General features: G+C 46.5%; 1 protein-coding gene across 2 annotated transcripts in view; it reads right to left on the bottom strand.

The window, feature by feature from the left end:
• grin1b (glutamate receptor, ionotropic, N-methyl D-aspartate 1b) overlaps nucleotides 1-14476 on the bottom strand; it is a 90242-nt gene that overhangs the window by 36865 nt on the left and 38901 nt on the right. For both annotated transcript variants that reach the window (XM_078171135.1, XM_078171136.1), the window contains 5 exons: nucleotides 12089-12239; nucleotides 9178-9264; nucleotides 3219-3354; nucleotides 2548-2675; nucleotides 1129-1293 (listed from right to left, as the gene is read on the bottom strand). In XM_078171135.1, coding sequence (XP_078027261.1) covers nucleotides 1129-1293; nucleotides 2548-2675; nucleotides 3219-3354; nucleotides 9178-9264; nucleotides 12089-12239 — 667 coding nt within the window. The remainder of the gene's footprint in view (nucleotides 1-1128; nucleotides 1294-2547; nucleotides 2676-3218; nucleotides 3355-9177; nucleotides 9265-12088; nucleotides 12240-14476) is intronic.

Raw genomic sequence — 14476 nt, 5'->3', positions numbered from 1 at the left:
TGATCACACCTGGAGATTTACAGTGAAGTATTCAGGCTTGTTTCAGTCACTTCATTATTGAACTCAAATGTTACCTGTGGTCACATGTTTCATTTAATGTTGGCTCATTAATAATTATGATCATTAACGGCTCAGATCACCTGTGAACCTGAGTTAAAAGTCCCCGAGCTGTGACATCAGCACTCAGTGAACGACTCCTGTCCAATCAGATCGCTCTGTCAGAACTAACTGTTGTAGAATTAACACGACTTAAAACCAACAAAATATCAACGTCATGCGTCGTCAGGACTCTACGTCAAACTGAAGCTGGTGTTAAACGTGTCATCCTGACACTGAATTTTGGACCAGATGTCGAAACCAAAATGAAACCAAACATAAATCTCTAATGGTGTCAGCGTCCAGCCGGGACTGTTTGTGTCTCATCTTCAATCAACTAAAGCTGCAGAGGAAGAGACACCCCCCCCCCCCCCCCCCCCATCTCTGATCTGATGGAGACGCAGGCGACTTTTTATTTGTGCTGTACTCAGGACACACACACAACTTGACTCCAGATACAACAGATAAACAGAGTGTTGGGTTTGTTCTCGTCTGTAACTGAAGAGAAGCGAGGGCCGGGGCAGCTGCACCCTCTGACCCCGCCCTCGCTCTGCTGTATGCAACAGGGCTGTACAGTGGATGTGGGGGGGGGGGGGGGGGGGGGGCAAAATGTTGCCACATTGTTGAGTTTAGTGAATCAGAAGGATTTTCCACTTCTGTTGTTTCTCTGTTGTCTCCAACTCCGACAGCAGTGAACATGGTGTCTGCTAACGTTCAGCCGCAGGCGTATGCCACGCTACATCCTGTCCTCTGTGACGGGTTGTTTAAACTTTTGGATGGATGCAGGCGGGCAGGTGGAGACACACATGAATACTGCGACAATCCTGCTTTAGATTTGGAAAGTTAAAATGATTCAGAACAGAAATCACTCCTGATTTGTAGTGATGCGTTCAGGTTCACTTGGATTCACTTTGTGTGAGAGGAAACACAACCAGGTGGAATAAAAACAAGGAGTTAAGCACAGACTGAGATCAGAGCAGGTGACCTGAGGAGAGAGGAGGACGGAGGAGCAGAGTGTGAGAGTCAGCTCACCTTCTTGACGAGGATGGTGAGTCCCTGGTATTTGAAGGGTTTGGAGAACTCGATGTACTGAGCGCGCTCGTTGTTGATGGTGAGGGGAGCGACGATCATGTCGGCCAGACCTCCCAGCAGCTCCCCCATCATCCCGTTCCACTCCTTCTTGTTACTGTTGTTGACCTGCAGGAGACGCAGGAGGAGCACAGGTCAGATACGTCAACCTAAAATCCTAATGATCCTATAACCCTGTGTGTGTGTGTGTGTGTGTGTGTGTGTGTGATCCTCAGGTGACACGTGTGATGCAGCAGGTTTATTCACAGAACAAGATTCAACTGATGAAGATTCACTCAGAAATACTACAGTCAGCAGGAGGAGGAGGAGGAGCAAGAGGAAGAGAAAGAGGAGGAAGAGCCTGAGATCAGACGACTGCTTCACTGGACCTGTTATGATCAACGATCAATAACTTCATCTGTCTGTGGTTTGATTTCATCTACACATCTGTCAGATTAATGAGTTATAAATACATCTGGGGGGAGGAGGAGGAGGAGGAGGAGGTGAGAGCAGCAGCAGAGAGAGAAAGCAGAGGTGGAGAAAGGGTGTGTAAGAGTAAAGATGGAGGAAGAGGAAGAGGAGGGGAAGAGACAGGATTGGGAGGAGAGATGTGAAAGAATAAAGATGAAGGAGAGGAGGTGATGAAGGAGGTAGCAGCTAATCGAGCAGAAGAAACAGACAGGAGAGATGGAGGAGAGGAGGTGTAGCAGGAGGAGGAGGAGGAGATAAAGGAGGAGGCAGCAGCTAAGCGAGCAGCAGCAGAGTAATGACTGAATGTCTCTCAGCTTCAACAAGGTCAGAGTGAGGGACGGAGTGGTGGTCTCCATGGTAACAAGCCTCTGTGATGAATCAGTAAACAGGTCAGAGTCACAGTGACATCATCGCTCGCCATCTTTCTTCCAGCTGTGACTCCTGAATATTAATACGTTATAAACAGCTGCTGTTAAAGCACCACAGAAGAAGAGGAGGTCACAGAGCTCCAGCTAACGATGCTAACTCCTCAAACAGTGCTAACAACAGTGCTGACAGAGCTGACGGTGTTAACCACAGGGCGGGCGCTACGCTACTGTGACCACACCGTGCTGATGTCAGCGCTAACCGCCATTTGAGCTCAGTGCAGAGTGACGGCCATGAACTAACCAGAGGGACACACACACGCACTGACACACACACACACACAGCTGGAGCGTCTCACACAACAAACTACAGAGAACCTCAGATGACATCACACACAGAGGAAGTGACATCATTCTCTAAACGGGACGACATCACTACACTGGATCTTTGCACAGACTACAGGTTTACTGCTGAGTTAAGGATCTGTCTGAATCACACACACACACACACACACACACACACACACACACACACACAAATACTTACTCGCTCCTGCGTGCCAAATTTCCCATCAGCCACCAGGTGAACCTCGTAGGTGAAGTTCATGCTCATCGCCAGCTTGATGAGCAGGTCGATGCAGAAACCGTAGCAACACTGAGGGACGATGGGCTGACCTGCACACACACAAACACACACACACACACACACACACACACACACACACACACGGAGTAGAGAGGCGGTGTGCACGTGTCAGTGTGCTTTTCTGTCTCTGTGAGGACCATTCTGGAACTCAGGTCCTCATGATGTCATGGATGCATGGAGCTCAGCAGCAGCTGAATCTGATCTGATGACGGCTGGTTTGTCTCAGTCCATCCTGATCAATGACTTTAACTCTGATTTGAATTCATTTTGAAATCAATACGTGAAATTACAGAGAAATACTAACAACAAAGTTTAATGTCAGTATGCACAAGTGTGTGTGTGTGTGTGTGTATATGGTACATAGTGAGGACCAAACACTGTATCTGAGCACCAAAGTGAGGACATTGAGGCTGGTCCTCACCTCTTCACAGGGTTAGACTTGGTTTAAGTGTTCAGGATACAGTCAGGGTTAGTGTAAGAGATTAAGTTGAGATGGTTCAGTCCTCACAAAGACAGAAGTACAAGAACCTGTGTTGGTGTTGTTAAATATGTGTGTGTGTGTGTGTGTGTACCTGGTATGGTCCCATTGGGTCCAGTACAGATCACCTTCTTGATTAAGACTCCATTGACGGTGTACTCTTCTTTACACGTCCCGTCAGTCTTTGTTGGCTTCACGTAAACAAACGGCTCCTGATGGATCGTCACAATCTGAACACACACACACACACACACACACACACACACACACCTTAGTAAAAGTACCACAGTGTGAAAACACTCTAACACCATTTTTCCACCAAAATCAGGGCATTTCTGCGTTTGTTTTTTAATGCTCCAGTCTCCCCACAGGTCGCTCTGGTAAGTAAGCAGCTTAATTTGAGCCACAGAACCCCTTCAGCATTGTTAACTCATTGGTAGCTCTGTTAGCACTGTTAGCAGCAAGAGCACAGCTGGTGGAGCTAACAGTGCTAACAGAGCTAAAGAGGTTCAAATTAAGCGTTTTACTCACCAGAGAAATCTAAAGAGAGCCCAGAGGGTGGGCACAGTGTTTCTACAGCAACACTGTCCAACCACCCTGGGTTGGGACGGCGTTACCAGCAGTAAAAGCTGAGCCGCTAGCCCCTGGCTAGCTCCGGTCTGGTCAGTGCGCAGCACAGAGTGGCCAAGGCTAACGTTAACCATCAAGCAGCAGCAAGCTGTCTGTCTGTCAGCAAAGCCAACAGAAACTAAAATAAAAGACTGACGTTAAAATCTGACCCAGTGTTGCCTACTGTTTTCCAATTAAAGCTAACTAGCATTAGCTCCAAAAGTCGCTAAAGGTTGGCAGATGATGTCATCTGCTTATTTGCACATTGATGACATCGCAAGGAGAGAAGGGGGGGTGAAATATTTTAATTACACTCCTAACAGAAATAAAAGAAGTTTACGACTTTGGTGAATAAAACAGAAAATCCTCAGCGACACGTTTGAACGACACGAGAGCTGTGAGGTAGAATCAGTGTTTCTGTCGGAGGAGTCTGGTGCCTGTGGACGAGGGCAGCAGCAAAATGTATTTTAGACACATAAAAATAGGACCACCGAAAAAAATCAACACCAGATTAAGTGAATGTTATATTTAGAATATTTTCATGGCTTCATCTGGCTGTCAGACAGCTCTCTGCAACAGGAAGCTGACACTGTTACGCTATGATGTCCTCAGTCACCAGACTCCTCTGACAGAAACAGTCATTTAACTCCACAGAACACAGACTCTGCTCCTCTGCTCCTCGATCAGGTGGTTAGTTTGTGTTACTGTGTGACATTCAGAACAGGCCTAACTGTGCCGCTCTCTTGTCTGCCTGTCCAAACTGGGAGTGTAAGATCGATAACACACAATGAAGGCTCAGGAAGTGAGAACGCTCAGCGGCGTCCTCCCTGCTGCTCGTCCTGCTCCTGCCCCACACCCAGCTGGTGTCTGCACAGTGCTGCTACACAAAGGAGAGAGGAGCAGAGACTCATCAGAGGAGCTGTGGACTGTGACCCTGATGCTGCGAATAAGTCACTAAATTCATCACTAGTTGCTTTTTAGAAATAAAGTCACTGCGAGGGTCTGAAGTCTCTAAATCTAGTGAGAAAGTTGCCAAGTTAACAACACTAGTTTCACCTCCTCTAAACGGACAGCACTTTGAGGAGCAGGTCTAAAGCTCACTGAGTCAGCGCAGCGTCCGACTGTGTTTCACCTCATTTTGTTTTTGTTTAAAGGGTGTCAGACTATTGAAAGCTAAAGTAACTGAAAGTGACATCCCTCCAGCTGCACATGTATAAACTGGAGCTTCTTTTATAACAAAACTCCAGATATATAAACTCTTCATATGCAGTGGCAGTCCTGCCAAATTTCTCAGCGGGGACAATTGTTGTGATGATGGCTGAGGTGACCCGTTCAATGGGTAAATTTGAATTAATTTGGCTCTGCAATGACTGAACAATCCACTGTGGTCATCAACAGACTAATTTTCATCAGTTTGCCCACACAAATACCTTTGAATGTAAACAGAGACCTGTTTTACCATTAATCAAATAAAACTGAGTAAGGTATTCACTGAGTCACTGTCAGTCTTAATCAAAAAACATTTTATTATAGCTAAGTGGAAATTAATTTTGTGTTCTGATTAAATGCAGGCATACCCTACAACTTAATACAATGCACATCACATAGTATCACTGCTCTTTGACCTGACCTGAACATTTTTTGTTGTTGTTTTTCAGTTTCAGTTATATATTGGGGGGACATTTTGGATACTGGGGGGGGGGGACATGTCCCCCTCAATGTATATGGTGACTACGGCCCTGTCAACATGCATAATTAGGCTGCAGTTGTCTGGGTGCGCAAAGGTGAAGTGGCTGGTCTTGTCATACAAAGTTTGATGGAGTGTCAACTGGACAATATGGAGATATTTGCATCTTGAAAGCCGGACTACAAATGTGGATAGACAGGGAGAAACACACGCAAGCCTAAGACGTGGTAAGATACGATATTCCTCACTATATGAAGTGACTGATAACAAGATCTGTATAATGGATTGTAAAGAAATTCGTCAGGTGTTTATTTTGTAGACAATTAATCTGTATTTATAGTGTGATGGGATGACAGCACAATGATGTGTGTGGTCACTGGAAAGCTCCGGTCTTGCGCTCCGGTTCCGCTGTTTCACGTGATATGCGTGGCTTCTCGCTAATGGTCGTGGAGAATATCCATAGAGAAGAACGGGTGTGAATTTGGACGCACTATGTGTCATTACTTTTTAACCTATATGGTAAAAAAGCCTCTTGGATCAGCTGGAAACGTTAGTCATGTTGATCTTTAATGTGACTGCTGCGCAGTGGCGCTGCCTCATGTGATGTCGGAATAATCGGAAAAATGAGTTTCCGACCATAAAGCAATATTTCAGTGGAAACGGTTGACGACAAGCTTTTTGAACATTTTGAGTGATAAAATACAACACATGTGCTTTGTAATGTCCATGATGTCTCCACATTAGGACTTAAACACTCATGAACACACAATGAAGTAAGAACGACTTCCCAACATGGGAAATCGGACCATCCGAGGAGCACGTGAATGATACTTGGTGGTTTATGTATGACGAAAACACGTTGGGGCAAGCCCTCCCGGAACCCATAGAGATTGCATTGGAGTGCCTGCATTTAGAAAAACAAAGCATTTTACATGAAAGTCTATGAGAGTGAGTCGGGGCGATTTCCTGCCAGGCTGATATCGCCCCAGAGGGCCGGAACATGACTTCACACTGCCTCTGATTGGATATTCAGGGGCTGGATGAGCTGTTTCAAGTGAAAATGATCAGAATAATTAATATATTGTGTGTATATATGACAATAATGATGATGATGATAATCATACATTTATTATCATCTTTCTTTTCTTTTGTGGCTCAAGGGTGGGCGGCGCCCTATCGCCCTCTATTGGCCAGCCGCCCCTGTTCATATGTTCTGTTTAGTAAAGTAACTAAAGCTGTCAGATAAATGTAGTGGAGTAGAGCTTCAGTACTTCAGCAACACTGATGTCACAACTCATCCTCACTGTGACCTCGTCACATGTCCACGTTTGGTCATGTACTTTCCATGTCCACATGACGTCCGAGGTACCCTGGGTGTGTTGGTTGCATGTGCTGCTGCTAAAACTGACTGAATGCGTCTTTACAGCGACAGCACTAACAGTAGTTTTATATGTACACAATCTGCTTGGTGTTAAAGTGGTTGAGTCATGAGAGAACCGCTGAGGGAAAATGGCAGGACTGACACTACTGTTGATGTCTAACAGCCATCGCAGCTGACTATCTAATAGCTAGCAATAGGGTCACGTAACACAGGAAATGTAAAGACACAGTGACAGAGGACAAAGATGAGGCTGCTGCTGTGTGACTAAAAGTACAATATATTTACCTACCATCCATCAAAAAATTAACTTTCATGGCCTCCACCATTTCTGTAAACATTAGCCAACATGTTACAACTCGTAAAGTCTGAGCTTTAGGAAAATTTCCACTAACGAGGTTGAATACATCAAGAGGACGCGTTCATATGGACTCTTCTCATGACCACCGTAAACTGCTGGATACAAGAACTTCCCCCTGGACATGAATACAGCATCTGTCTGTCTAAACACTCCCCCAGCTGAAGACAGTTATATTGTACTGACAGTAACTGTACTTGTTGCAGTAGTGACACTGACAGTGACAGGGACAGTGACAGTGACAGGGACACTGACAGTGACAGGGACAGTGACAGTGACAGGGACACTGACAGTGACACTGACAGTGACAGGGACAGGGACACTGACAGTGACACTGACAGTGACAGGGACAGTGACAGTGACAGTGACAGGGACACTGACAGTGACACTGACAGTGACAGGGACAGTGACAGTGACAGGGACACTGACAGTGGCAGGGACAGTGACAGGGACAGTGACAGTGACAGGGACACTGACAGTGGCAGGGACAGTGACAGTGACAGGGACAGTGACAGTGACAGTGACAGGGACAGGGACAGTGACAGGGACACTGACAGTGGCAGGGACAGTGACAGTGACAGTGACAGGGACAGGGACAGTGACAGTGACAGGGACAGTGACAGTGACAGGGACACTGACAGTGGCAGGGACAGTGACAGTGACAGGGACAGGGACACTGACAGTGACACTGACAGTGACAGGGACAGTGACAGGGACAGTGACAGTGACAGTGACACTGACAGGGACAGGGACAGTGACAGTGACAGGGACAGGGACAGTGACAGTGACAGAGACAGGGACAGGGACAGTGACAGGGACAGTGACAGTGACAGGGACACTGACAGTGACAGGGGCAGGGACAGTGGCAGGGACAGTGACAGGGACAGTGACAGTGACAGGGACAGTGACAGGGACAGAGACAGGGACAGGGACAGTGACAGGGACAGGGACAGGGACAGGGACAGTGACAGGGACACTGACAGTGACAGGGGCAGGGACAGTGACAGGGACACTGACAGTGACAGGGACAGTGACAGGGACAGGGACAGTGACAGGGACAGTGACAGTGACAGGGGCAGGGACAGAGACAGTGACAGGGACAGTGACAGGGACAGTGACAGTGACAGTGACAGGGGCAGGGACAGAGACAGTGACAGGGACAGAGACAGTGACAGGGACAGTGACAGGGACAGGGACAGTGACAGGGACAGTGACAGGGACAGTGACAGTGACAGGGGCAGGGACAGAGACAGTGACAGGGGCAGGGACAGAGACAGTGACAGGGACACTGACAGTGACAGAGACAGAGACAGTGACAGTGACAGGGGCAGGGACAGTAACAGTGACAGGGACAGTGACAGTGACAGGGACAGGGACAGTAACAGTGACAGGGACAGTGACAGGGACAGTGACAGTGACAGGGACAGTAACAGTGACAGGGACAGAGACAGTGACAGTGACACTGACAGGGACAGTGACAGTGACAGTGACACTGACAGGGACAGTGACAGTGACAGTGACAGTGACACTGACAGGTACAGGGACAGGGACAGTGACAGTGACAGAGACAGTGACAGTGACAGAGACAGTGACAGTGACAGGGACAGGGACAGTGACAGGGACAGTGACAGGGACACTGACAGGGACAGTGACAGGGACAGTGACAGGGACAGTGACAGGGGCAGGGACAGTGACAGAGACAGTGACAGGGGCAGGGACAGTGACAGAGACAGTGACAGTGACAGGGACAGTGACAGGAACAGTGACAGGGACAGTGACAGGGGCAGGGACAGTGACAGAGACAGTGACAGTGACAGGGACAGTGACAGTGACAGGGACAGTGACAGGGACAGTGACAGTGACAGGGACAGTGACAGGGACAGGGACAGGGACAGTGACAGGGACAGGGACAGTGACAGGGACAGTGACAGGGACAGGGACAGGGACAGTGACAGGGACAGGGACAGTGACAGGGGCAGGGACAGTGACAGTGACAGGGGCAGGGACAGAGGCAGTCGTACCTTCAGTTTAGTCGACATCTGGTATCCGACTGGTTTCTCTGTCTCTCCTCCAGGCCAGATGATCTTCCTCTGAGGGTTCATCACAACCTGAACGCACACACACACACACACACACACACACACACACACACACACAGGTTGTCATGTTGTTCCAGGTCTCACTGTGACAAGCTGACTAAATGACAACATCAATACTGCATCTATACATCAATAGTAAACGAGGCAGGAGATTAACACACACTCACACACACACACACACACACACACACACACACACACTGCTGAATATATTTAGTGCTGACATGAACTAAGTTAACCCTGTTAAACCCAAAATGTTGTTGAGTCATCACAGAATCCTGAAATCAGCCATGTCAGCTTCAGAGAGACTCTTCATGAGGTGGTGGAAGTTGTTGTTGTTGTTGTGGAATTTAGACTAAATTAAAATCAGAATAGTTTACATCAGCAGAGGTGGAAATACCAGGTGTGTAATCAGATAGGTAACCAGACATTTAAGGAGGTGTGTAACCAGGTACACAACCAACTGGGACCAAGTGTGTGACCAGGTGTGTAACCAGGTGTGAAACCCGGTGTGAAACCACGTGTAACAAGGTGTATAACTAAGTGTGTAACCAGGTGTGAAACCAGGTGTGTAACCAGGTGTGTAACTAAGTGTGTAACCAGGTGTGTAACCAGGTGTGAAACCACCTGTAACAAGGTGTATAACTAAGTGTGTAACCAGGTGTGTAACCAGGTGTGTAACTAAGTGTGTAACCAGGTGTGTAACCAGGTGTGAAACCACCTGTAACAAGGTGTATAACTAAGTGTGTAACCAGGTGTGTAACCAGGTGTGTAACCAGGTGTAACTAGGTGTGTAACCAGGTGTGAAACCCGGTGTGAAACCACCTGTAACAAGGTGTATAACTAAGTGTGTAACCAGGTGTGTAACCAGGTGTGTAACTAAGTGTGTAACCAGGTGTGAAACCAGGTGTGAAACCAGGTGTGTAACCAGGTGTGTAACCAGGTGTGAAACCAGGTGTGTAACCAGGTGTGAAACCCGGTGTGAAACCACCTGTAACAAGGTGTATAACTAAGTGTGTAACCAGGTGTGAAACCAGGTGTGTAACCAGGTGTGTAACCAGGTGTGTAACTAAGTGTGTAACCAGGTGTGTAACCAGGTGTGAAACCACCTGTAACAAGGTGTATAACTAAGTGTGTAACCAGGTGTGAAACCAGGTGTGTAACCAGGTGTGTAACTAAGTGTGTAACCAGGTGTGTAACCAGGTGTGAAACCACCTGTAACAAGGTGTATAACTAAGTGTGTAACCAGGTGTGTAACCAGGTGTGAAACCAGGTGTGTAACCAGGTGTGTAACCAGGTGTAACTAGGTGTGTAACCAGGTGTGAAACCCGGTGTGAAACCACCTGTAACAAGGTGTATAACTAAGTGTGTGACCAGGTGTGTAACCAGGTGTGTAACTAAGTGTGTAACCAGGTGTGAAACCAGGTGTGTAACCAGGTGTGTAACCAGGTGTGAAACCAGGTGTGTAACCAGGTGTGAAACCCGGTGTGAAACCACCTGTAACAAGGTGTATAACTAAGTGTGTAACCAGGTGTGAAACCAGGTGTGTAACCAGGTGTGTAACCAGGTGTGTAACTAAGTGTGTAACCAGGTGTGTAAACTGGTGTGAAACCACCTGTAACAAGGTGTATAACTAAATGTGTAACCAGGTGTGAAACCAGGTGTGTAACCAGGTGTGTAACCAGGTGTGAAACCACCTGTAACAAGGTGTATAACTAAGTGTGTAACCAGGTGTGTAACCAGGTGTGAAACCAGGTGTGTAACCAGGTGTAACTAGGTGTGTAACCAGGTGTGAAACCACCTGTAACAAGGTGTATAACTAAGTGTATAACCAGGTGTGAAACCAGGTGTGTAACCAGGTGTGTAACCACCTGTAACAAGGTGTATAACTAAGTGTATAACCAGGTGTGAAACCAGGTGTGTAACCAGGTGTGTAACCACCTGTAACAAGGTGTATAACTAAGTGTATAACCAGGTGTGAAACCAGGTGTGTAACCAGGTGTGAAACCACCTGTAACAAGGTGTATAACTAAGTGTATAACCAGGTGTGAAACCAGGTGTGTAACCAGGTGTGAAACCACCTGTAACAAGGTGTATAACTAAGTGTATAACCAGGTGTGAAACCAGGTGTGTAACCAGGTGTGTAACCAGGTGTGAAACCAGGTGTGTAACGAGGTGTGAAACCCGGTGTGAAACCACCTGTAACAAGGTGTATAACTAAGTGTATAACCAGGTGTGAAACCAGGTGTGTAACTAAGTGTGTAACCAGGTGTGAAACCAGGTGTGAAACCAGGTGTGTAACTAGGTGTGTAACCAGGTGTGAAACCACCTGTAACAAGGTGTATAACTAAGTGTATAACCAGGTGTGAAACCAGGTGTGTAACTAAGTGTGAAACCAGGTGTGAAACCAGGTGTGTAACCAGGTGTGTAACCAGGTGTGAAACCAGGTGTGTAACGAGGTGTGAAACCCGGTGTGAAACCACCTGTAACAAGGTGTATAACTAAGTGTGTAACCAGGTGTGAAACCAGGTGTGTAACCAGGTGTGAAACCAGGTGTGTAACCAGGTGTGTAACTAAGTGTGTAACCAGGTGTGAAACCAGGTGTGAAACCAGGTGTGTAACCAGGTGTGTAACCAGGTGTGAAACCAGGTGTGTAACCAGGTGTGAAACCCGGTGTGAAACCACCTGTAGCAAGGTGTATAACTAAGTGTGTAACCAGGTGTGTAACCAGGTGTAACTAGGTGTGTAACCAGGTGTGTAACCAGGTGTAACTAGGTGTTTAACTAGGTGTGTAACAAGCTATAACCACCGTGTGTTATCAGGTGTACTGTACCTGTGATCCATTGAAGACTCCAACCTGGACGAGGCGACCTGGCTTCTGTTGGTAGTTTAGGATGCTGTAAGTGGCGAAGCGTCGGTCGCCGTCGTCGTTAAACTCGATCCGTCCTGTCAGACCGTCAGGGTACTTGGACGACATCAGCACTCTGGAGAGCCAATCAGAGAGCAGGAGCGTCAGGGTGGTAATGGTTTTATTTTGACTGTAGAGACGAGGATTTAAAGTAACAACAGGTCACATGACAGTGCTGCTGTGGGCTGCCTGTGATGCTGATGGTGTATTTAGGTCACACAGAGAGGAGAGGAGCAGTGACAGCGAGCTTTATTATCCCAGTTGTGTCCGTCTATCTCGAAGCTGACTCCACATCAGATCAGTGAAGCGTCTCGGTTTGTTTCTGTGGCTGAAGGTGGAGGAGACGAGTCCGTCCTGATCTCAGTGGACAGCAGTGAGAGTCTTTTCAGTGCAGTGAGATCAGAGCCTGAGGGCGTCCACTGATGATGTCCAACACGAACACTGACTGAAACTGCAGGGACCCTCCACTCTCACATTACATATCTACATCAAATGATTAGCTTCATTCATATTTCATCAGAAACTCAACACTCTTCAGCTCTCAGAGGAACTGATAATAAAATAACAGTAATAATATATTTCCATGTTCTCATTATGAGTCCCAGTTGTTCTCTTTATATCTATCAAATATGTAAACAAATATTTTGTAAGTAAACAGAGGTGCTGATCAGCTGCAGGAACATCTCAGATAAAATCATCAACATAAACTACACTGAACTGAATCACTGTGATTTTATTAAGAGCAAACATCATGTTTGGCCCCATGGCCTCTTCAGGTTCACTCGACACAGTCACAGGTGTGCTAAACATGCTCGGGTCACATGACTGATTATCAGTTATCTCACTTTTCTTTTTCAATAATTTTTCTTTCACATTCTTCAAAGACATATTTCAAAAGATAATTTACAATTCAGCCAAAAAGCAGAATGAATTTACACAAAATTACACAGATCAAAAAACAAACAAGATTCATATAAACTTAAAAGAATAAATCTGATTGAACCTCATCCCATTACGACGATGACTGAGACAAAGATCTTATACAGAAAGACAGACTGCAGGTCCTACGTTTCCCTCCTTTGTGATTACTTGCCCCGCCCTGATGTGTTTCACCTGTGTCTCAGTGTCTCTCTTGTCTGAGGCTGCTGTCAGCCCTAGAGTGGTCTCCTCTGGTCTGAATCAGGGACTCATGTTGTTCCAAAGTTGTATAATTGCCTAGAGTTGGTTCATGTTCTCACGGCAGCATTTACAAGAGGACCAGATCAAATGCCTTGTGTGAGAAAGCTGCTCTTGATTGGTCAGAATTTCCATGTGGGAAAAATCCAGGAAGTAAAGCAAACGTTGAAGAAGAGTACACTTGCAAGATAAATGTGACACTTTCTAATGTCACAATGGAGGGACAACTACGCAGGTTGATTTTAGCGCTGCTCATCGTGGACTATATTGCTGTCATTGTTCATTTTAGTCAAAGCATACAGTTTGAAAACGAGGCGCGGCTCCAACTAGAAAACAATGTTTTGATGCATTGGATGTGCTGAATGTGCATATTAAGGCAGTACAGGAGGAGGTGCACATTAATAATCCTCCAGGACTGTAACATGCTCATGTTTAACCCAAACAATGTGTCATGTGACTGCAGTTGCTTCACATCCAGGTCGGAACACCTTCTCACCACAAACCAACCGCACCAGAGTTCCTTTGGAACCGGACTGAGACCACCTCTTCAAGAAGGTCTCAGTCCGGTTGTTTTGGTGTGTTCACACCTGCACAAATGAACCGCACTGAGGGGACAAACCAGCTGGAGTTAGACTGAACCGAACCAAACAGGACAGGTGTGAAAGCACCTTTAGTTTGTTTAAGTCTCTGTCTTCCTTTGTTGCCAGATCATCTTTACTTCAGAGTGAGTTCCAGTGTTGTGTGTTTTTGACCCTTTGCTTCTGTAACTGATCACCTGAGTTCCAACCTGAGCCTGATTTAAGACCTTTAACTTTTAAGTCTGTCAGTCTGCTTTGTGAGTCTGTCTCCAGTTTGTGCTGAACATAAATGTACTGTCTAAATATAAACATTTACTGTCAGTAGATCAGTTGGCAGAAGACACTCCTCTGTCTCCAGTGAATAAAGACAAAACTGCCCCCAAAAATACATCAAAACAAAATCCTTAAAGAGCAGAACAAACAGCTCTGTGAGCCGCAGACACTTTGAAGCAATCAAATCAAATCCCGCTACAGATTATAGAGATTATACTCTGCACACATTTTCATTTCACTCAAAACCACGTCACATTACAGACGCTCCGACTGCTGCTCAAACTGC

The sequence above is a fragment of the Epinephelus lanceolatus genome, chromosome 9 (genome assembly GCF_041903045.1).
Source record: "Epinephelus lanceolatus isolate andai-2023 chromosome 9, ASM4190304v1, whole genome shotgun sequence".
NCBI classification, from domain to species: domain Eukaryota; kingdom Metazoa; phylum Chordata; class Actinopteri; order Perciformes; family Serranidae; genus Epinephelus; species Epinephelus lanceolatus.
The sequence above is the reverse complement of the archived record's forward strand: the minus strand, read 5'-3'. Positions and strand labels throughout refer to the sequence as shown.